Source organism: Pieris napi, chromosome 14 (genome assembly GCF_905475465.1).
Source record: "Pieris napi chromosome 14, ilPieNapi1.2, whole genome shotgun sequence".
NCBI classification, from domain to species: domain Eukaryota; kingdom Metazoa; phylum Arthropoda; class Insecta; order Lepidoptera; family Pieridae; genus Pieris; species Pieris napi.
Window position 1 is genome coordinate 11,339,693 of NC_062247.1, and position 16,239 is coordinate 11,355,931.

At 33.6% G+C, this 16,239-nt stretch overlaps 1 protein-coding gene across 2 annotated transcripts in view; it reads left to right on the top strand.

Moving 5' to 3' along the window:
• Positions 1-15,090, top strand: part of LOC125055700 (alaserpin-like) — a 32,513-nt gene extending 17,423 nt beyond the window's left edge. The window contains exons 1-9 of one of the 2 annotated variants that reach the window (XM_047658183.1): positions 3,381-3,469; positions 4,597-4,685; positions 6,842-6,985; positions 10,851-11,054; positions 11,485-11,583; positions 12,596-12,736; positions 13,556-13,765; positions 14,247-14,391; positions 14,911-15,090. In XM_047658183.1, the coding sequence (XP_047514139.1) occupies positions 3,448-3,469; positions 4,597-4,685; positions 6,842-6,985; positions 10,851-11,054; positions 11,485-11,583; positions 12,596-12,736; positions 13,556-13,765; positions 14,247-14,391; positions 14,911-15,035 (1,179 nt within the window). In that variant the 5' untranslated portion in view covers positions 3,381-3,447 and the 3' untranslated portion in view covers positions 15,036-15,090. Of the gene's footprint in view, positions 1-3,380; positions 3,470-4,596; positions 4,686-6,841; positions 6,986-10,850; positions 11,055-11,484; positions 11,584-12,595; positions 12,737-13,555; positions 13,766-14,246; positions 14,392-14,910 lie in introns of those variants that run through there. The other variant, XM_047658184.1, reaches the window with a different exon arrangement.
• Positions 15,091-16,239: the final 1,149 nt, after the last annotated feature.

Sequence of the window (16,239 nt, forward strand, 5' to 3'; positions counted from 1 at the left end):
GAAAAACAAAGGGGACATGAAGAACTATCTTATACTATTATACAAAAGCCTGAACTAATTCTTTCCCAGACAGAATCGACTCAACTCCAACCGAAGACACCGGATCACAACACAGCATAGCAATCTAAATCGGACCCTCTTCCAACTCCTAACCTCCCAGTAAGGCCGGTCACGGCGGGAGAGTTCGACCAAAACCCCCCCAAGAACAACTATCCAAACGAAAAATACTATCTACATTTGCACCCTCAACGTAAGATCATTATCTTCTGATCAAAAATATATTGAGCTTAAATCCGCACTAGATGATATTGTTGGCTAGACAGAGCTAACAACAGAGAAGGATGGAATTCTTTACTTCCGGATTACCGAATGAGGTCCAAGCATTAAATTATAAAAAAAAATATTATTATTATATTATTATCTCTCGTCATGTGTCCGGTCCCGCGCCTTTTCAATTGCCTTATTTTCATTATAATGTCCTCTACTTTGGTCATAATCTTATCTGCCCTGCGATTCTGTAACTCACTTTTCGAACTCACACAGCGGTTTTTGCATCGGCGGTCGCTCTGAAATCAGTCGTGAAGCAGTCATTTTATGATTTGGCATTCTAATAAACAATAAACTACAAGCTCCCACCTTTTTATAATGCCAAATCATAAAATGACTGCTTCAGGACTGATTTGAGAGCAACCGCCGATGCGAAAACCGCTGTGTGAGTTCGAAAAGTGAGTTACAGAATCGCAGGGCTGTTCTACACTTTTGCGATGTCTCAGTGTTACACTCAGCATGCTTCCCTTTGGTATGTTCTCAACTTTAAAATATGTTTCTGAGATAATTCCCAAGTCTGACAGCCGTCTGTGACACATGGTAAGATACATTGAATATCTTTTTGTTAGCTGCCATTAGGACCTTTACCTTGAAGTTATCACCTGCCAAATTTATCAAAAAAAGCTATATTTAAGTAGCTAAGAACATAACATTTCTATATTACATAACATATTCCGTTTACATTCATTTTATAACCATTACTCACGGTAATTATAAAGTATTATAAATACCTACTGTCAGTGAGAAGTCAGCCTGTGTGTTCCTATGTATTAAATAATGCAGCTGATACTTCCTAACACATTATTTAATCAATGGTTACTTAAGATGCTCAGAATAGGTTTCATGAAATCATCACAGTGGTTATATATCTAAAGCCGTTGACTTTCGTTCAATATTAAATTACAATAAGATTCATTCGACTTCGACTGACAGTTTTGCAAGGTCCTCTTCCTGATTTACCCTAAACCATCTTAACAACTTCCCTGTCCGATGAGTCATAATATATGAGTCACAGGAACGTTTTGGGATAAAATGACACAGGTGACTCATTTATCTATACAGATTAAGGCACATTTTTTGTAATAGATGTATGGCAATAAACCTAAAGTTTTCAATAAAAAAAAAATTCAAATAATCCTAATAAAAACATGCAATAAATAAAACTCAAGTAAGTACTAAAGGCAATGTTTTATTCAAATAAAAGTTTTATAAAATAAACTGTGTAATGTAACTGATTCCCACTAATTGATACTTAGAATTATATTCATACCTACATAAGAAAAAATAACAAAATCAAGCATGTTTCTCATTCTTACATTCTGAGCACAAAGATTTTTTACACTTTTCACTCAGTGTATACTTGCTTCGCTTGACGAGTTACTAATCCCTCATTTTTCAATTTTACATAACACCCATTGCAACATTGAAAATATTTCGAGGAAATTCTTGCAGAGAATGTCCAGAATTGCGTGAAGAAGCAATAGTTTCTGAAGAGCTATAGGAGATCGAATATCTTTGAGGGAGATTCGGAGTTCTATGTTTAATGCTGCAGGTCCAAGAAAATGTCGGACCAGATGTTCTTGGACTTCTGCAACTGTCAACTTGGGGCTTTGACTAAAAAAATGCATTTACGCTTTTGCGCTCAATCATAGCTTTTTTGCTCAGTTAGTCCACAACGAAAGTCCTAATAAAAAATCATTGACCGAAAATGTCGCATTGGGTTCACTTCCACGTGTAACAAGAGTTTTAGATTTGCCGCCACACTTTACAAAATCAAATGACAAATTAATGCAATATAGGTTAGGTTACCAAAGTGTTCTAAAATTGAAATTCAAAATGTTTCCAACTGGCCAGTTCTAAACATTTTCAGTATTACCCACGTGCTAAAGATATAGCCAAAGATGCAATACATGAAAATACAAAAAGGTTGAACTTCGCAACCTTGAAATCGTGTGGTGTAAAATCTTGATATTAAAATCAGGTTCGCTGTTACAGAGTACTTATTATGTTGCTGCTATCAGAGATTCACGCCTATTATTTGCATTATACCCAATTATACCGGTCAAATAATAAGCATGAAATTTTTGTTATTTTATGCTATATAAAAATATAGATATAGATAAAAAAATAAGAGAACTTGGTCTCACCAAGTATTTTTTTTTAAATTTTATACCTTCTAAAAATATTTTTCAGTACCAAAAAATGAAGATCTACCTTGATATTCTACCTTGTGGGTACGGTGGCCTTTACAGGTCACACAGCGACAACACCGAAGTTGATCGATTTATAGAACATGTTTAAACTGCTCTCGATTCCCTTCTGTCTCTTTCGCCTGCTGAAGTCGTTATACTGGGTGATTTCAATGCCCATCATTTTGAGTGGTGGAATTCTCGTACGACCGACTATTTGGGAAGAGGCTACCATAATTTCGCCTACGCGAATACCAGACCGAGCTGACCATCAGCCTTCGCTATTAGATCTTATACTGACTTCTCATCCAGGCTTCTATGAGGTTATTGTGGATGTCCCTCTGGGGTCCTCCGACCACTGCTTGGTGCCTACCGTTATGGCAATTAGACGTCGAACACTCCCGCAGTTTTCGGAATGCCGTCGTGTCTGGCATTACAAATCGGCCAATTGGGATGACATGCGTTATTTCTTTGCAGCATACCCATGGTCACAAGTCTGCTTCAAGGGTCTTGACGCCAGCGCTGAGTCGAGTGAGAGAGAGAGTCGCTGAGTGAGAGATGTGGTGCTACAAGCAATGGAACTCTATATCCCATTACCCATACTCTGTGGTTCCCATTCGTGGTAAATCTCGGCCATGGTTCGGTCATTCTTGCAGAGAGGCTTCCCGTCTTAAGCAAGAGCTCTATAAAAACTGGGCTCACACAGTGGCTATAAAGGATCTGTCCATAAAAATAAATTTAACGCTACCATTGCCGTGACTGCACGCGCGCACCTCGCAAACTGCTCGCGAGCTGCACATTCGCGGCATATTCGCCAGATGTGGACGCACCCTATGAATTACTATCACGCATTGACATATATTTAAAGAGAGTAAAACCTTTGTACAACAGGTTAGAGTGTGGCCGGCAAGAGGACGGGTCGACTGGCAGTATGAAGATCGCTTTATTTTATTGTAAGTTATTTTTTCTATTTAAAACATTTATTTAGTATTGTTGGTTCAATTAACACCGAATAGTTTTAAGTTTATTTTGTTTTTGTATTGAAGTGAAACTTCTTTATCGGCGTTGGAAAAAAATTTACCGTCACAGTTTTCGGTTGCGCGTCACAGTTTTCCTTTACGCATTATTATTTTTTTGTCCCTACCATGGTTGATTCGAAGAGATTCAAAGGCATTAATAGCAAAAATATATAATAACTATAACATTGATAGTAATAGTTATATTACAATTAATGAAATTCTGTCATAATCTTAGTAGTAATAAGGTAAAATGAAATAATTTTATTATTTGTATTCATGTCTATGATAATAAAGCCTTTTCTAAAACTTTATCTAATTTAACATTATTTAACCAATTTCTGTAAAGTTGCATATAGTAGATCATTTTTTGAAAAAATAAGTTCATAAAGAAGTTTCACTTCTTACGTGTGTACTGTGTACACTACTACACGCACACATTTTTGTTTTAAATAAAGTTTCTTTAATTTGATTAGATTTGTTTATGTTATTGTTTGTTTATGTTTATGTTGGTTATGTTATTGTATACACTTTATCCACTATATTTCTTTTTTTATATTTTTTTAGTTTTTTTTTTATATTTCTTAAACTTGAAAGAAGTAGGTAGGTTTCCCAAACTCCGAATATCAGTTATATGAGTCCCGGAAGCACAATGTCAAGTGTAATATGTTCAATACCCTGATTCCTGAATTAATAGCCATTGAAGCGACGATTATAAAACCTTTTTTTAACCGGATTTTTTATTAAAAATTTTTTAACTCTTTAGTTTGTTAGGAAGTACTGTAGTTTCAAGCCCCAACGTTAGAACCCATAGTGTTTTTTTATTTTTTCTGTAATTCTAGTAATTTATAATATATTAAGCAACAATAATAAAAAAAAAATTACACTATTTTAACTAAACCATAATAATCTTGCTTCAAATGTACGTCTAATTAACGCTAATTTTTAATATTCAATTTCTAACATAGCTTTTAACTTCAATTTACCAAAATTATGTTAACCTATGTTATCCAAAATTGAAATGAACTAAATATTGAGTGTTAAAATTCGCTTATATTTTTCAGTGTTTTCTGTGGCCGCCGTCACGATCGCCGTGGTACTACCGGGAGACCTCAAAAGGGGAAATGATGCATTTACATCGAGAATGTTTTATGTGAGTGTTTTATATATCTATATAATCTATTACGTAAAGAAATTATATATTTTCATAATAATTTATTTATTTATTAAAGTACGCCACATCATATATCAACAGTATATAATATGTTACAAGAAAATGAAAGAAATGTGAATATTAATTAAAGTAGGCTATTATTATTATTATTCCGTTAAGGGTAATGAATAAACTTAAAAACTACTAAACTTTGAGAAAACATTATAAAAAATAAATATCTAGTGAATTATAAAATTCTACTTGTAAATTAGTACACATTTTCCAGTTAAATCACCTAATGAGTAAAATGCATAACTCAGATAACAGTTATGCGTTTTGAAATGTAACGTCTGTATAATTGATGATTATGCTTTTCTAATGTAATATCTTGAATTCAATATTTATATAAAGCTATTAATAGTTCGATCCTGGCTCATCGGGGTGCTAACATAATAGAGGATTTTTTCACTTTTCACTCACTTTGCTATGTAACGAATGAATGCAATGTAACCGTCGAAGAGAGTGCCTACGTCTGTCTATACTCTCGGGGCGTAACTCCGACGATTTAGAAAATCGCCATGCTTATAAAGCTAAGCTAAGAAAGCCTGAGTGAGCCTGTAAAATGTACAGCCTTGGCTCGTACAATAGGTCATCTTATACTCTAAATGATTTTGACATTTTGACAATTATTAGCATTGATAATAAAAAAAAATATTGAAGTTATACTTCTTTAGGCGCGTTATGAAAAATTTATGAGAGTGAAATTTTACGATGCGCGCGCACCGTGACACAAAATTAACAGAATGAAGTTGCCCACGGAAGATGCTACGGCATTGGACATAATTTTGACATTACTTAATAATTGTATTTAATTATTTGCATACAATCAAAAACTATTTTTATTAATGCCAAAGAATTATAACTTCTTACGCGCGTGTACACAAGTACACGCACCCTTTTTTAATTTGTTATGGACACCCTGACACGGTTATTTTTTTACTTAAACGGGTTTCCAAATCTTATACATTGTAATGCATTGTTATAATACATAAACACATTTATTCATATAGCTTATGCTAGATTTTGTTTTTATCGTATCTCATACAAGCTTCAATGTCTAAGATGTGTCGTGATGTATTTTTAGAATTCAATTAACTCCTATATAATAACCGTGTCCTTGGAATGTTAACTAAACTAAAACTAGCCATACCAACGAATTAATTATATATTATCTTCTGCGAGGACGGTTTCAAACCCACGCTATGAAGTTAAACATTGTGAGGAAATCAGCATTTCTGAGATCCATTAAATATAGATATACAGGTAAATAAAAGGATAAATAAGACCTAAAAATCGGCGACTTTATTGAAATGGCTGATTTTTAAAGAGGAAACAATCATTTGGATGTATTTTGTAATGAAATATATTTTTAATTCAAAACTTGACCGAGTTGTCCATGATTTGATTTACAGCGAAACAATTAGTATTACGTGTAGAAAGGCATTAAAAGCTTGTTATGTATTATTATATGATAATGAAAAGGTGTAGACCACATACGTACCGCAAATAGAAAACATGTCGTGCAATCTTAAAAATTAATTATATGTAGTAGTTAACTAGTGCATAGGCGTATATAGAGGGAGTTATGTGTTCCCCCAAGATGTTACCTGTGGATTCAAGACTTGACGCCTACGAAAAATAACAGAGACATCTCCCCTTAGAAAGTAACGGTTCAACCGAGCTCGTCTTTTAGTGTTTATAGTTCATAATTGAAGTAATAATTCAAATAGAATATAAATATTTTAATGTAGCCTTATTTTTATAATTACAAATAAATATTGTCTGTTGTTTATATTAAAAGCTAGACAGCCAAACCAGCTGCCCACTGCAGTATTTTCAAACCAATTCGACTTAGGGTCCTTCAAGAAAAGAGCGTATCAATTTTTGAAAGGCCGGCAACGCACTTGCTTCTGGCACTGTCCGTGGGCGGCGGCATCACTCAACATCAGGTGGGCCTCCTGCCCGTTCGCCTACTATTAAAAAAAACTTCTTGAACGACTGACCATAACTATAAGCACTCGAAGCGTCGAGAAATGTAAATAATGAAATAACGACTGCTTTGCAGTTTATTAAAATACTAAATACGTTCTTTACAGGAAATAGTGAAGGAGAATCCACAACAAAGTGTAGTGCTGTCAGGATACTCTGTACTGACCCCATTGGCCCAGCTCGCCTTGGCCTCTGAGGGTGAATCGCACGACAAACTTCTGAAGGCCATTGGCATGCCCAACGATACTGCGGTAAGTGAAGGCTATTCGAGGGATTCAAGTTTATTTTAATTATATTTTATTTTTTTATTTATATAAGTTAAATATGTTATATTGAATCCACTTTTAAAGTATATTTAATAAAGAACATCACATATATACTGCATTTTCTACAGTATAAGTAACAATCAATTCTAAAATATATGACTAAGTGAACATAAATTTTATTTAAAAAAAAATACACTTCTATTTTTAGTTTTTACTAGTATTTTTTTATTTAAAATACTCAATCTCTTAACAATGCTGCTATTATACTTCATTTTAAAGCTTTATTGTAAGACAAATTCAATGCAGATGTACTTACAGCCGTTAGTCGTGAATCGTCATTTAACAAGTCATTTAACTTTTAAGGTCCAGAGAGATCTGGAACCCAAAAAGATATTTCACGGCCTATGCTTCCTTATATCATTAACTAAACTAGCATTTAAATGTACCGAAGTTCACAACATCATAAGATATAATCTACTGACTTCCTATTTACACGGTGGAACTCAGAAGGTTGAAGTGAATGGTAAGAGGTCCTTAGGGTTGGCAGTAGATATGGGGGTACCACAGGGCTCAATTCTTGGCCCTTTCCTCTTTCTTGTTTATTTTAATGATGTAACTTTTATGGTAGAGAAAAAACATTGGATAGTTTTGTTTGCTGATGTAATGTCCTTGATTTTTAAAATCAAACGACAAATAACGAATTTTGACGATGTGAACAACAACAATCTTTGATTATCCAATGGTTTAGTATGAATAACTTTCAATTTAATGCAAAAAAGGAATAAATTTTGTGCAAAAAATGCAAGGGTTTTGGATACTAGACCAAAATAATAGATAAATGGTGAGGAATTGAATCTGGACAACTGTATTTCTTGGAATCACCATGGATTCAAAACTTCAGTGGTCCCCTCATATTAACGGATTTGAGAAGAGGCTTAGTTCTGCAGCCTACGCGGTTAAAAAAATTCACTCACTAACTGATGTCGATACAGCTGGACCAGTTTATTTTAGTTACTTTCATAGCTTAATGACTTATGGCTTATTATTATGGGGTCATGCTGCTGATGTCGAAACTATTTTCACCCTGCAGAAGACGGCCATTCGTGCAATCTATAATTTAAAATGTAGGGAATTTCTAAGAGATAAATTCAAGGAAATTAATATACTTACCTTTCCCTCGCAATATATTTATGTAAATGTATGTATACAAAAATAGTGATAAGTTTACTAGAATAGAACATACGCACAATGTTAATACTCGGAACAAACGCAGGCTGCAATTTCCCCGTATTCTAGATATCTAAAGTTAGTCATTCTTTTTTGAGAAAAGGGATAGTCTTCTTTAATAAAATCCCAGAGGCTATTTTATCTTTGCCTTTTAATAAATTTAAGAAATGTATTAAAGAAAAGCTGTGTAAAAAGGCTTACTATAATGTTAACGATTATCTAGTTGATAAAAGGGCCTGGGACTAGTGCTAGACAGTAGGGTGGGTCACTCTAGTTAGGAAAAAAATAAAAGTTGATGAATCAAATTCTAATAGTAATATTATGTTGTAGTGTACTATAAAAAGTATGTTTAGCTAAAAAACGGATAATAAAACATACATCTTCAGCCCGCGCATGAGCTTCAAAGTTATTAGTTTTTGAGAAAAACATGTATTACTAAATACGATAGTTCTTTATTAGAAATTACTTGAAATACTATTGAAACATTACAAATATTTAGCGAAAGACATATTTATTCACGTTTAAAACAAAACACTTAAACAAATACACATAAAGGTTATCAAAAAATTATTTATTTTTATAGAAAAATCCCGCCTACTATTGAATTTCGCCATAACTTTCCTTGAAGTGAGTTTCACTTCCGATCACATGCCGACATTGCAGCTTCTGTCACTATCTTTACACTTGGTTCAACCGCTAGTATATGGCAAGGTAGCCTAATAAACAACATCCTTTCGTCACCTTTTTCTCCATTATCTGAATAAGTTCGTCATTAGTTTGATTTCTTAGAATAGGTGGATGAAAGTTGGTTTCTGGCCAGTTTATTCGATCAATGTAACATTTAGCATCAAAATTAAGCTTAGGAACTTCAAAAGTGCGTGGTAGTTTTCCCGTTGTAGATGAACTACTTTTAGAATTCTTCTAGCTGCAAGTTCTCTTATACGCTTTTCTTTATCTGTTAACATCGCTAATAGTAGATTTTTAGGGTGGGCAAATATGTGTTTCTGTGAATAATAGGATCTAGGACTGCTTTTAATGCACTTGATAAAAATCGCGAACATTTAATCAATGTCCAGAGGTGCCGTGATCCGTCTTTGTATAATGAGTGTGTCTTTATTTGGAACCACTCGGGGGCATATACTTTTACAATGTATTGGGCTAAAATTATAAAATTAGTTGATGGCGTTGGTGTAGAAATGTAAAGCCGCAAGATCCGGTTTGCCTTAGTCAACCAACGAGCATGTGATATTTATCCAGGTGATTTATTTGCTAAGTTCTTCCAGTAATTACTGCTAAGGTAATTTCATACAAATACTTTTGGTCTGTGCTTAAGTCATCAGGTTTTGACCTGGTATTGACTCTAATTCAACTACAGCTTGCGTTTCACACTTATCCAGCAACATACAAATAGTAGGACCATTGTACGTAGATGGGCCAGAAGTTTTACCATCCATATAATCAAACAAATGCCTCAAGGGCAGTTCATTTCAATGCAGCAAGCAAATTATCCATTGCAAAGGTCTCTGAAGTCTTTTTTCAAATAGCCTTTTGACACTAATAAATTTACCTGTATTTGTTACTGTTCCATCGCATCCAATAGCCAGGAGGTCAACAGTACTTATATTTTTGGCGAAAAGAAAAGCGTTTATTGATACCTCAATGGCCTTTGCAGTTCCTTGTAATGCTTTCAGGAGCTGAATGACTGTTGTATGCAAGGCTACAGGGATTGATGCCTTTTCTCCTTAAATTTTCTGAGTTACAATTTCTGCAATTTCGGAAAACGCAGGCTCTTATTCACTGCTATTTTTAATTTTCTGTAGTCTATCCACTCGTAACATTTCATGACATCCTGGTATATTGATAACACGATTTCTTTTATATCTTCTATAGTTCTTAATATATATAGGGCACTTGTCAAACTGTCTATTATTTGACATGATAGAAAAATTTGATTTCCAAGTTCTTAAGCAAAAGTACATAGTTTACAATTTCGCAACATTTCACTAGAAACTAGCCACATTGATACATGAATTCTCTGAATGTACTTACCTCAAAAAATCTTCTTTTAATAAATAACACTGTTTATATAAGAAAAGTAATGCGTATTTTAATGGACACTTATTAAAACATTAAACTATACCCAACTTCAAACGTGTAACTTAAGGTGTAAAAGTGGGTACCTGAGCTATTTTTTTTCAAAACTTCGAGGCCGTTGCGCGGGCTGTTCCACTTAAAATAATTAAAAAAATATTTTCAAGGGTTTATAACAATACCTAACTACAACATATTTTCGCTATTAGAAATCGGTTACTTAAAATAAAATTTTTTGACCCACCCTACTAGACAGGCTACTTCTAATTAATTTGCGATATTTGTTTTAAAATAAGTGCTGTTTGATGATTTGCTATTTTAAAAGAGTACCGAGAGTTTTTTCTCCGGCTTTTTCTCTCGGCCTACACCCTCTGTCTTATTGCCGATGAGTAGGGAAGCCTACAAATTCAAATTTAATGACGTGGAATAAGTGTTACATGTATCATATGTTCCATAATAAACATATTTTATTTTATTTTTATTTAATGCATCTTTCATCTCAAAAGTTATGGTTTTTTTATAAATGTTTCAGATAATAGCTGCGTTTTCAAAGGCCAAAAGAAACTTAAAAACCATAAATGGAGTGGAACTTAAAACAGCAAGTAAAATATACGTCACGTCCAAATCTGAAGTATATGAAAACTTTGCAACGACCATCCGTGACGTGTTTGATTCCGAATTCAAAAATGTAGATTTTACTCAAGCACAGAAAACCGCTAACGAAATCAACGCTTGGGTAATAAATACATTTAACAACAATAATTTCAAAATTCTAAACTATCATTATTTAGACATAAATTTTAAATTTTTCTGCCATAGTATAGTTTAATAATTTTTTTTTATTTCTTAGAAACACCTTTTAATACGGGTTTTTCATTAATTTTTGTTTAGAATTGTAGTGCCTCTCTCTCTCTATCTCTCGTAGATTTTCTATACAGATTTGGCAGCTGTAGTGGTTAGATAATTGATTTTTCTGCCAGGACATATAGTCAGATTTTTTTTAATTTTTTGGCAGAGGTTTGGGTAAATGCTGGTAGCATTAGGTAGTCAGCCTAAAATCTATTAATCCATACAAGCTTACAATGCAATTAAAATCGTTATCTCTTTGTGAATTTCATACAAAAATGAACATGTTGCAATTGGGTTAACACAAACATTAATTACAGGTTGAAGAACAAACGAATAAAAAAATTAAAGATCTCGTTGACCCGTTTTCCTTGGATGCCGATACTCATGCTGTTCTTGTCAACGCTATCTACTTTAAGGTAAAATAACATTTAAAATACGCAATAACTTTTAAATCTTATTGTAAAGTTACAAAGAGGACAATCAGATACTTATGAATATATGATGTAAAAACGATATACACGAGTGAAAATGACATTAGTACTTATAAAGACACCGGTCACCGGTATCTACCAGGCGCCAACTTAAATCTTTAAATAGCGCCTGTTCGTTAATTGATCCCCAAGTGTTATTTTATTTCACATTAATATAATAATAATAAAAAGATAAATAATAATTTTCCTGTGTGATTAATAAAATATTTTGTCACAAGTAAATTTTAAGCTAAGAAAATAAAATATTTATAAAATAACTAGCGGACCCGACAGACGTTGTCCTGTCTTAACTATGAATATTGATTTCTAATTGGTATAATTATCTAAAAAAAATATTTAGGAAACAAAGTGTATATGATATAAGAACATTCTTTGTTTGTTTTTCTGGCGCGTATATTTTAGTTTTTTAGTTTTGTTGGTATTCCGCCACGAGAACAGAAGTATTTTATCAATATAATTAATTCATATGAATATTACCAATATAATAACTCCAATCGAAGCATTTGTTTTAAACGATATTAATTTTTCTGAAATCCTTTTGACGATTTGTGCAGTACGCATTCTGTCAATGTTATGTCAAATGCCATAAGGTTACATCAAAAAAGTTTGAATTGTAAAAGCGCTATGCACTGAAAAAAAATTGCTATCGTAACATAAGTTAGGATTACTTAACAAGGTGGTCAAGTTTTCTTAAATTATCTAATTTTCCGCGCAATTTTCTTAATATTTCTTTCATAAGAACTTTTTCCTGACAATAACAAACACAAATTTTAATTTTAAATTTAAATTAAATTGGCAACAAGACAAAACTGTCAGCATAATATAAAGTATATTTAAAATTATTAGTTCCAAGCAGCTTCATAAAACCTAGGTACATATAAATACATATTATGTAGTTTATTAAATTGTTTTTCATTATTTATTTAATGTTCTATAGGGTCTCTGGCAGAAGCCGTTCAACCATGGCAATACATACGACCAGGTGTTCCATATTACTAAATTGAGATCAGTAACAGTTCCGATGATGTACCAAAAATCTTATTTCGGTTACGCGGAGGTTCTAGAATTAGACGCTAAGGTAAGGTTTAAAGTATAGAGTTCTATAACTCTTGTAGTTTGCAGATATCGTAAAACCTCTTGGTTTAAATAACCAAGTGCAATAATAGGGATAGCGGAGAAGGATTGGAAAATAATGGAAGAATTTGCAGGAGACCTTCACTCCGTAGGAGGTCGTGTTTTCTTTCTGTTAAACATACTGTATTATGTATCCGAATACAGGCTGTTTTTATTTTATTTATTGAAGTAAAACTTCTTTAAGCGCGACTAGGGGGTATGTCGGATTTTTTTTTGACGGAGGTAACGATTTCTATAGTCTGTGTAGTTTCCGCTATTTAAAAATAACAACGATGGCGCCTTTTATAAGTCCGTCAGCGCCATCTAGTGGTGCATTATTTGAACTGATTTAAGTTCAGTTACCTGGTAGTGTTTATTTAGGATAGCATTCACTCGTTTTATTTGATACTGATTCTTGTAATTATGTTATTATTATTATATTTATATTTAAAATGTAAATCCGTACTAGTAACATGTGACCAAATTAAAATTCCACTATAGAGGGAAGGTTTCCATCCTAGCTTGCTTTTCTTTTGTTATAGATACGGCCAGTTTTTTCGTATTTGAATAATCTTTGTTAAGCACATGAATAATAAATATAATTAAATTATAATATGATATTTCTTATTTGATCTTTAATCATTTCAGTGATATATGCCGTCAACGCCAAAGAAGTTTTACTTCAATCGCGCGTAAACGTAACACGCACACACTTTATTTTTGTTTTATTCACATGTACGAACATGTGTTTGTGTACTTAACAGGTAATAAACATATTTTACAGGTCCTCCAAATGTTCTATGAAGGTCGTGAAGCATCCATGATACTGGTGCTCCCCAATGAAATCGATGGAATAACCCAGCTAGAGGAGAAATTACGAGACCCATCAGCAATCGACAGAGCCATTCATAACATGTACGATACACAAGTCCATGTCACAATTCCTAAGTTCAAAATTGAAACTACAACAGACCTGAAAAATGTTTTACTAAAGGTAACTTAGTATTTTCTAAAGTTTTTTAAACCTTGTGTTTTTAGATAATACTTAGACCTAACTTCCGATTTTAAATCTTCATTTATGTTGGCGAACATAATAATATCAATGCCCGTTTATTATCTTGACAGTACAGTTTAGATTTGTTATATAAATTTTCTTTTTCTTGTTATCCTAATATCCTAACTTGCTTTTGTGCCATTGATCGGAACCCCTTTCACGGGTAAAGGCGTCCTCCAGCTTTTTCTAAATATCTCTGTCCATTGCTTCCATTCTTCATTCGCTTCCTACTAAAGCTTCTATATATTCTATCCACCTTCGTTTTGGGTGCTTTTCTCCTTCTTTCCCTTGTGCCTTTCGATATAAGGAACATTACACACAAAACCTTTGTTTAAATTACTACTCCATTAAATAATCTTATTCTGCTTACATTTTTATGGGCAATTAGAATAATCCAATTTAGAATTGAATATTTTTTCAGATGAACGTTACGAAACTATTTGAACCCGGACAAGCCCGTTTAAGTAAAATGCTACTGGAATGGGATGACTTATTTATAACTGACGCCATACAGAAGGCTTTCATTGAAGTCAATGAGGATGGCGCAGAAGCTGCAGCAGCCAACGGTAAGTCACTCATTCTGAAAATTAAATATAATTCTAACTCAATTTTGACTTAAATCGGTTAGTGAGTATGCTCACTGAGAACAAAGGATTGTAAGGAACAAAACAAGTGCGACAAAGGACTGTGACTGATTAGTTAAAGTAGAGCCTGTATGGCAGGGGTCCGACGGTCAGTAAATATCGTGATCCAATACCACAATAACTGTCTCAGTATATATTGAATCAACTGGTGGGACTATACTTTCAATAGATTGGAGCCTGGGTTACATTTTTCTTATGTAACCTAAAGGACCGGCAACGCACTTGCGAGCCTACTGGCAACGGTCTATGAGCTGTATCAGTTGCTCAACTGCTCGTTTGCTCCATGTAACACAACAAAATATGACAGTTATTTTTTATGACAGTAAATATGTTTTTATTGGATGTTACTGGCCTTGACTTATTATATTACACAAATTTCTTTCAATAATTTTTCGATAATTTTATATTATACTTTATTATAATTCCAATGTTTTGTTTCAGTTATCAATACTTACGGAGCCCTTCCTGACTTCCAACCGCCGGTTACATTCTTTGCTAATAGACCATTTTACTTTGAAATAAGGATAAACGATGTACCCATTTTTAACGGTGTTAAAGCTGAATAATATTGAACTTGACTTGTAAAAGGTGTTAAAGCTAATTAAAATAACTTCCCTAAGAGGAAGCTGACATGTATTTAATAAAGTGTTATTTGAAATTGTTGTTTTAAACAAGAAACGTGTATGATTCCCGTATGTCAAAAACGTGTTTGATTTTGACGTAAAATGCGATTTCTTCGATACAAAGAGTACTCTCGTAAGCGTGCTGCTATTGTGAGGATCTGTTTGCGCATTTTTAAGTTCTCATGTCATTTTTACACGTGTATATCCTTTCTGTAACAAATCTTCATAGGTATCTGATTATCCTCCTTGAATGTATGATATTTGATAGCAAAAATAAAATAACACTCTGTGTTCTAATGTGGCACTTGGGGACTGCCGCGGTAAAGCTATTGCATAGCATTTTTTATCAACTTATGCAGTTATAATTATTTATTTGTGCAGTATTTGTTTTTCTTTGATATTAATTCAAGTTTTTTCTTTGATATTATTTCAATCTACCACTCTATCAGACTCAGACTAAAATGCCTGTATAGTCTGTCTCACTCTAACGCGTACCGGGTGCACCGGCCGCACTCACGCTCACCTATATTACGTCATCGTGTGTAAGTTTTTTTTTCGTTACGGAATTTCTTGATTCGGTCGCCGCGCTCAAAACCCGCGATAAAATCTATGCCGTAGCTTAAAATTGCGCTTGCGAGGTTTAAACTTAACTTAGATTATACTTGTATTACAAAAACTCTAAATTATAATCAGGCCATCTCTCTTTATATAACTGTTATAAAACACCCAGCATTCATTGAATATTATTCGTGTATGGTTTAAATTTAGTATTAATATACCTAAAGTCTAAAGTATCAGTGTTACAAGAATGTTTTAGTCTTCTTTTGCTTCCATTACTGGAGATGGGCGTCGGTTCCGTGAAGCGTGTTTTGTCCTATGCTAGATGCAGCAACTCTTTCGCAGTTGCAATACCCGTCCACTCCCAAAAAACCATGAGTTTTTCCTCCTACCAACACGCCGTTGATCCTGGATTTTACCCATTATTATTAATTGAAGAAGGTGGTAGCGGTCATGACGCAACACAAAACATGTTCCAACTTAATTAAGAAGTTTCTCGTTAGAGACCTTCTGGACCCAGCCTGTACAAAGCATGGGACTACAACACCACATCTCAAATGATTCCAAGCGCCGGCAGGTCTTTTATTCT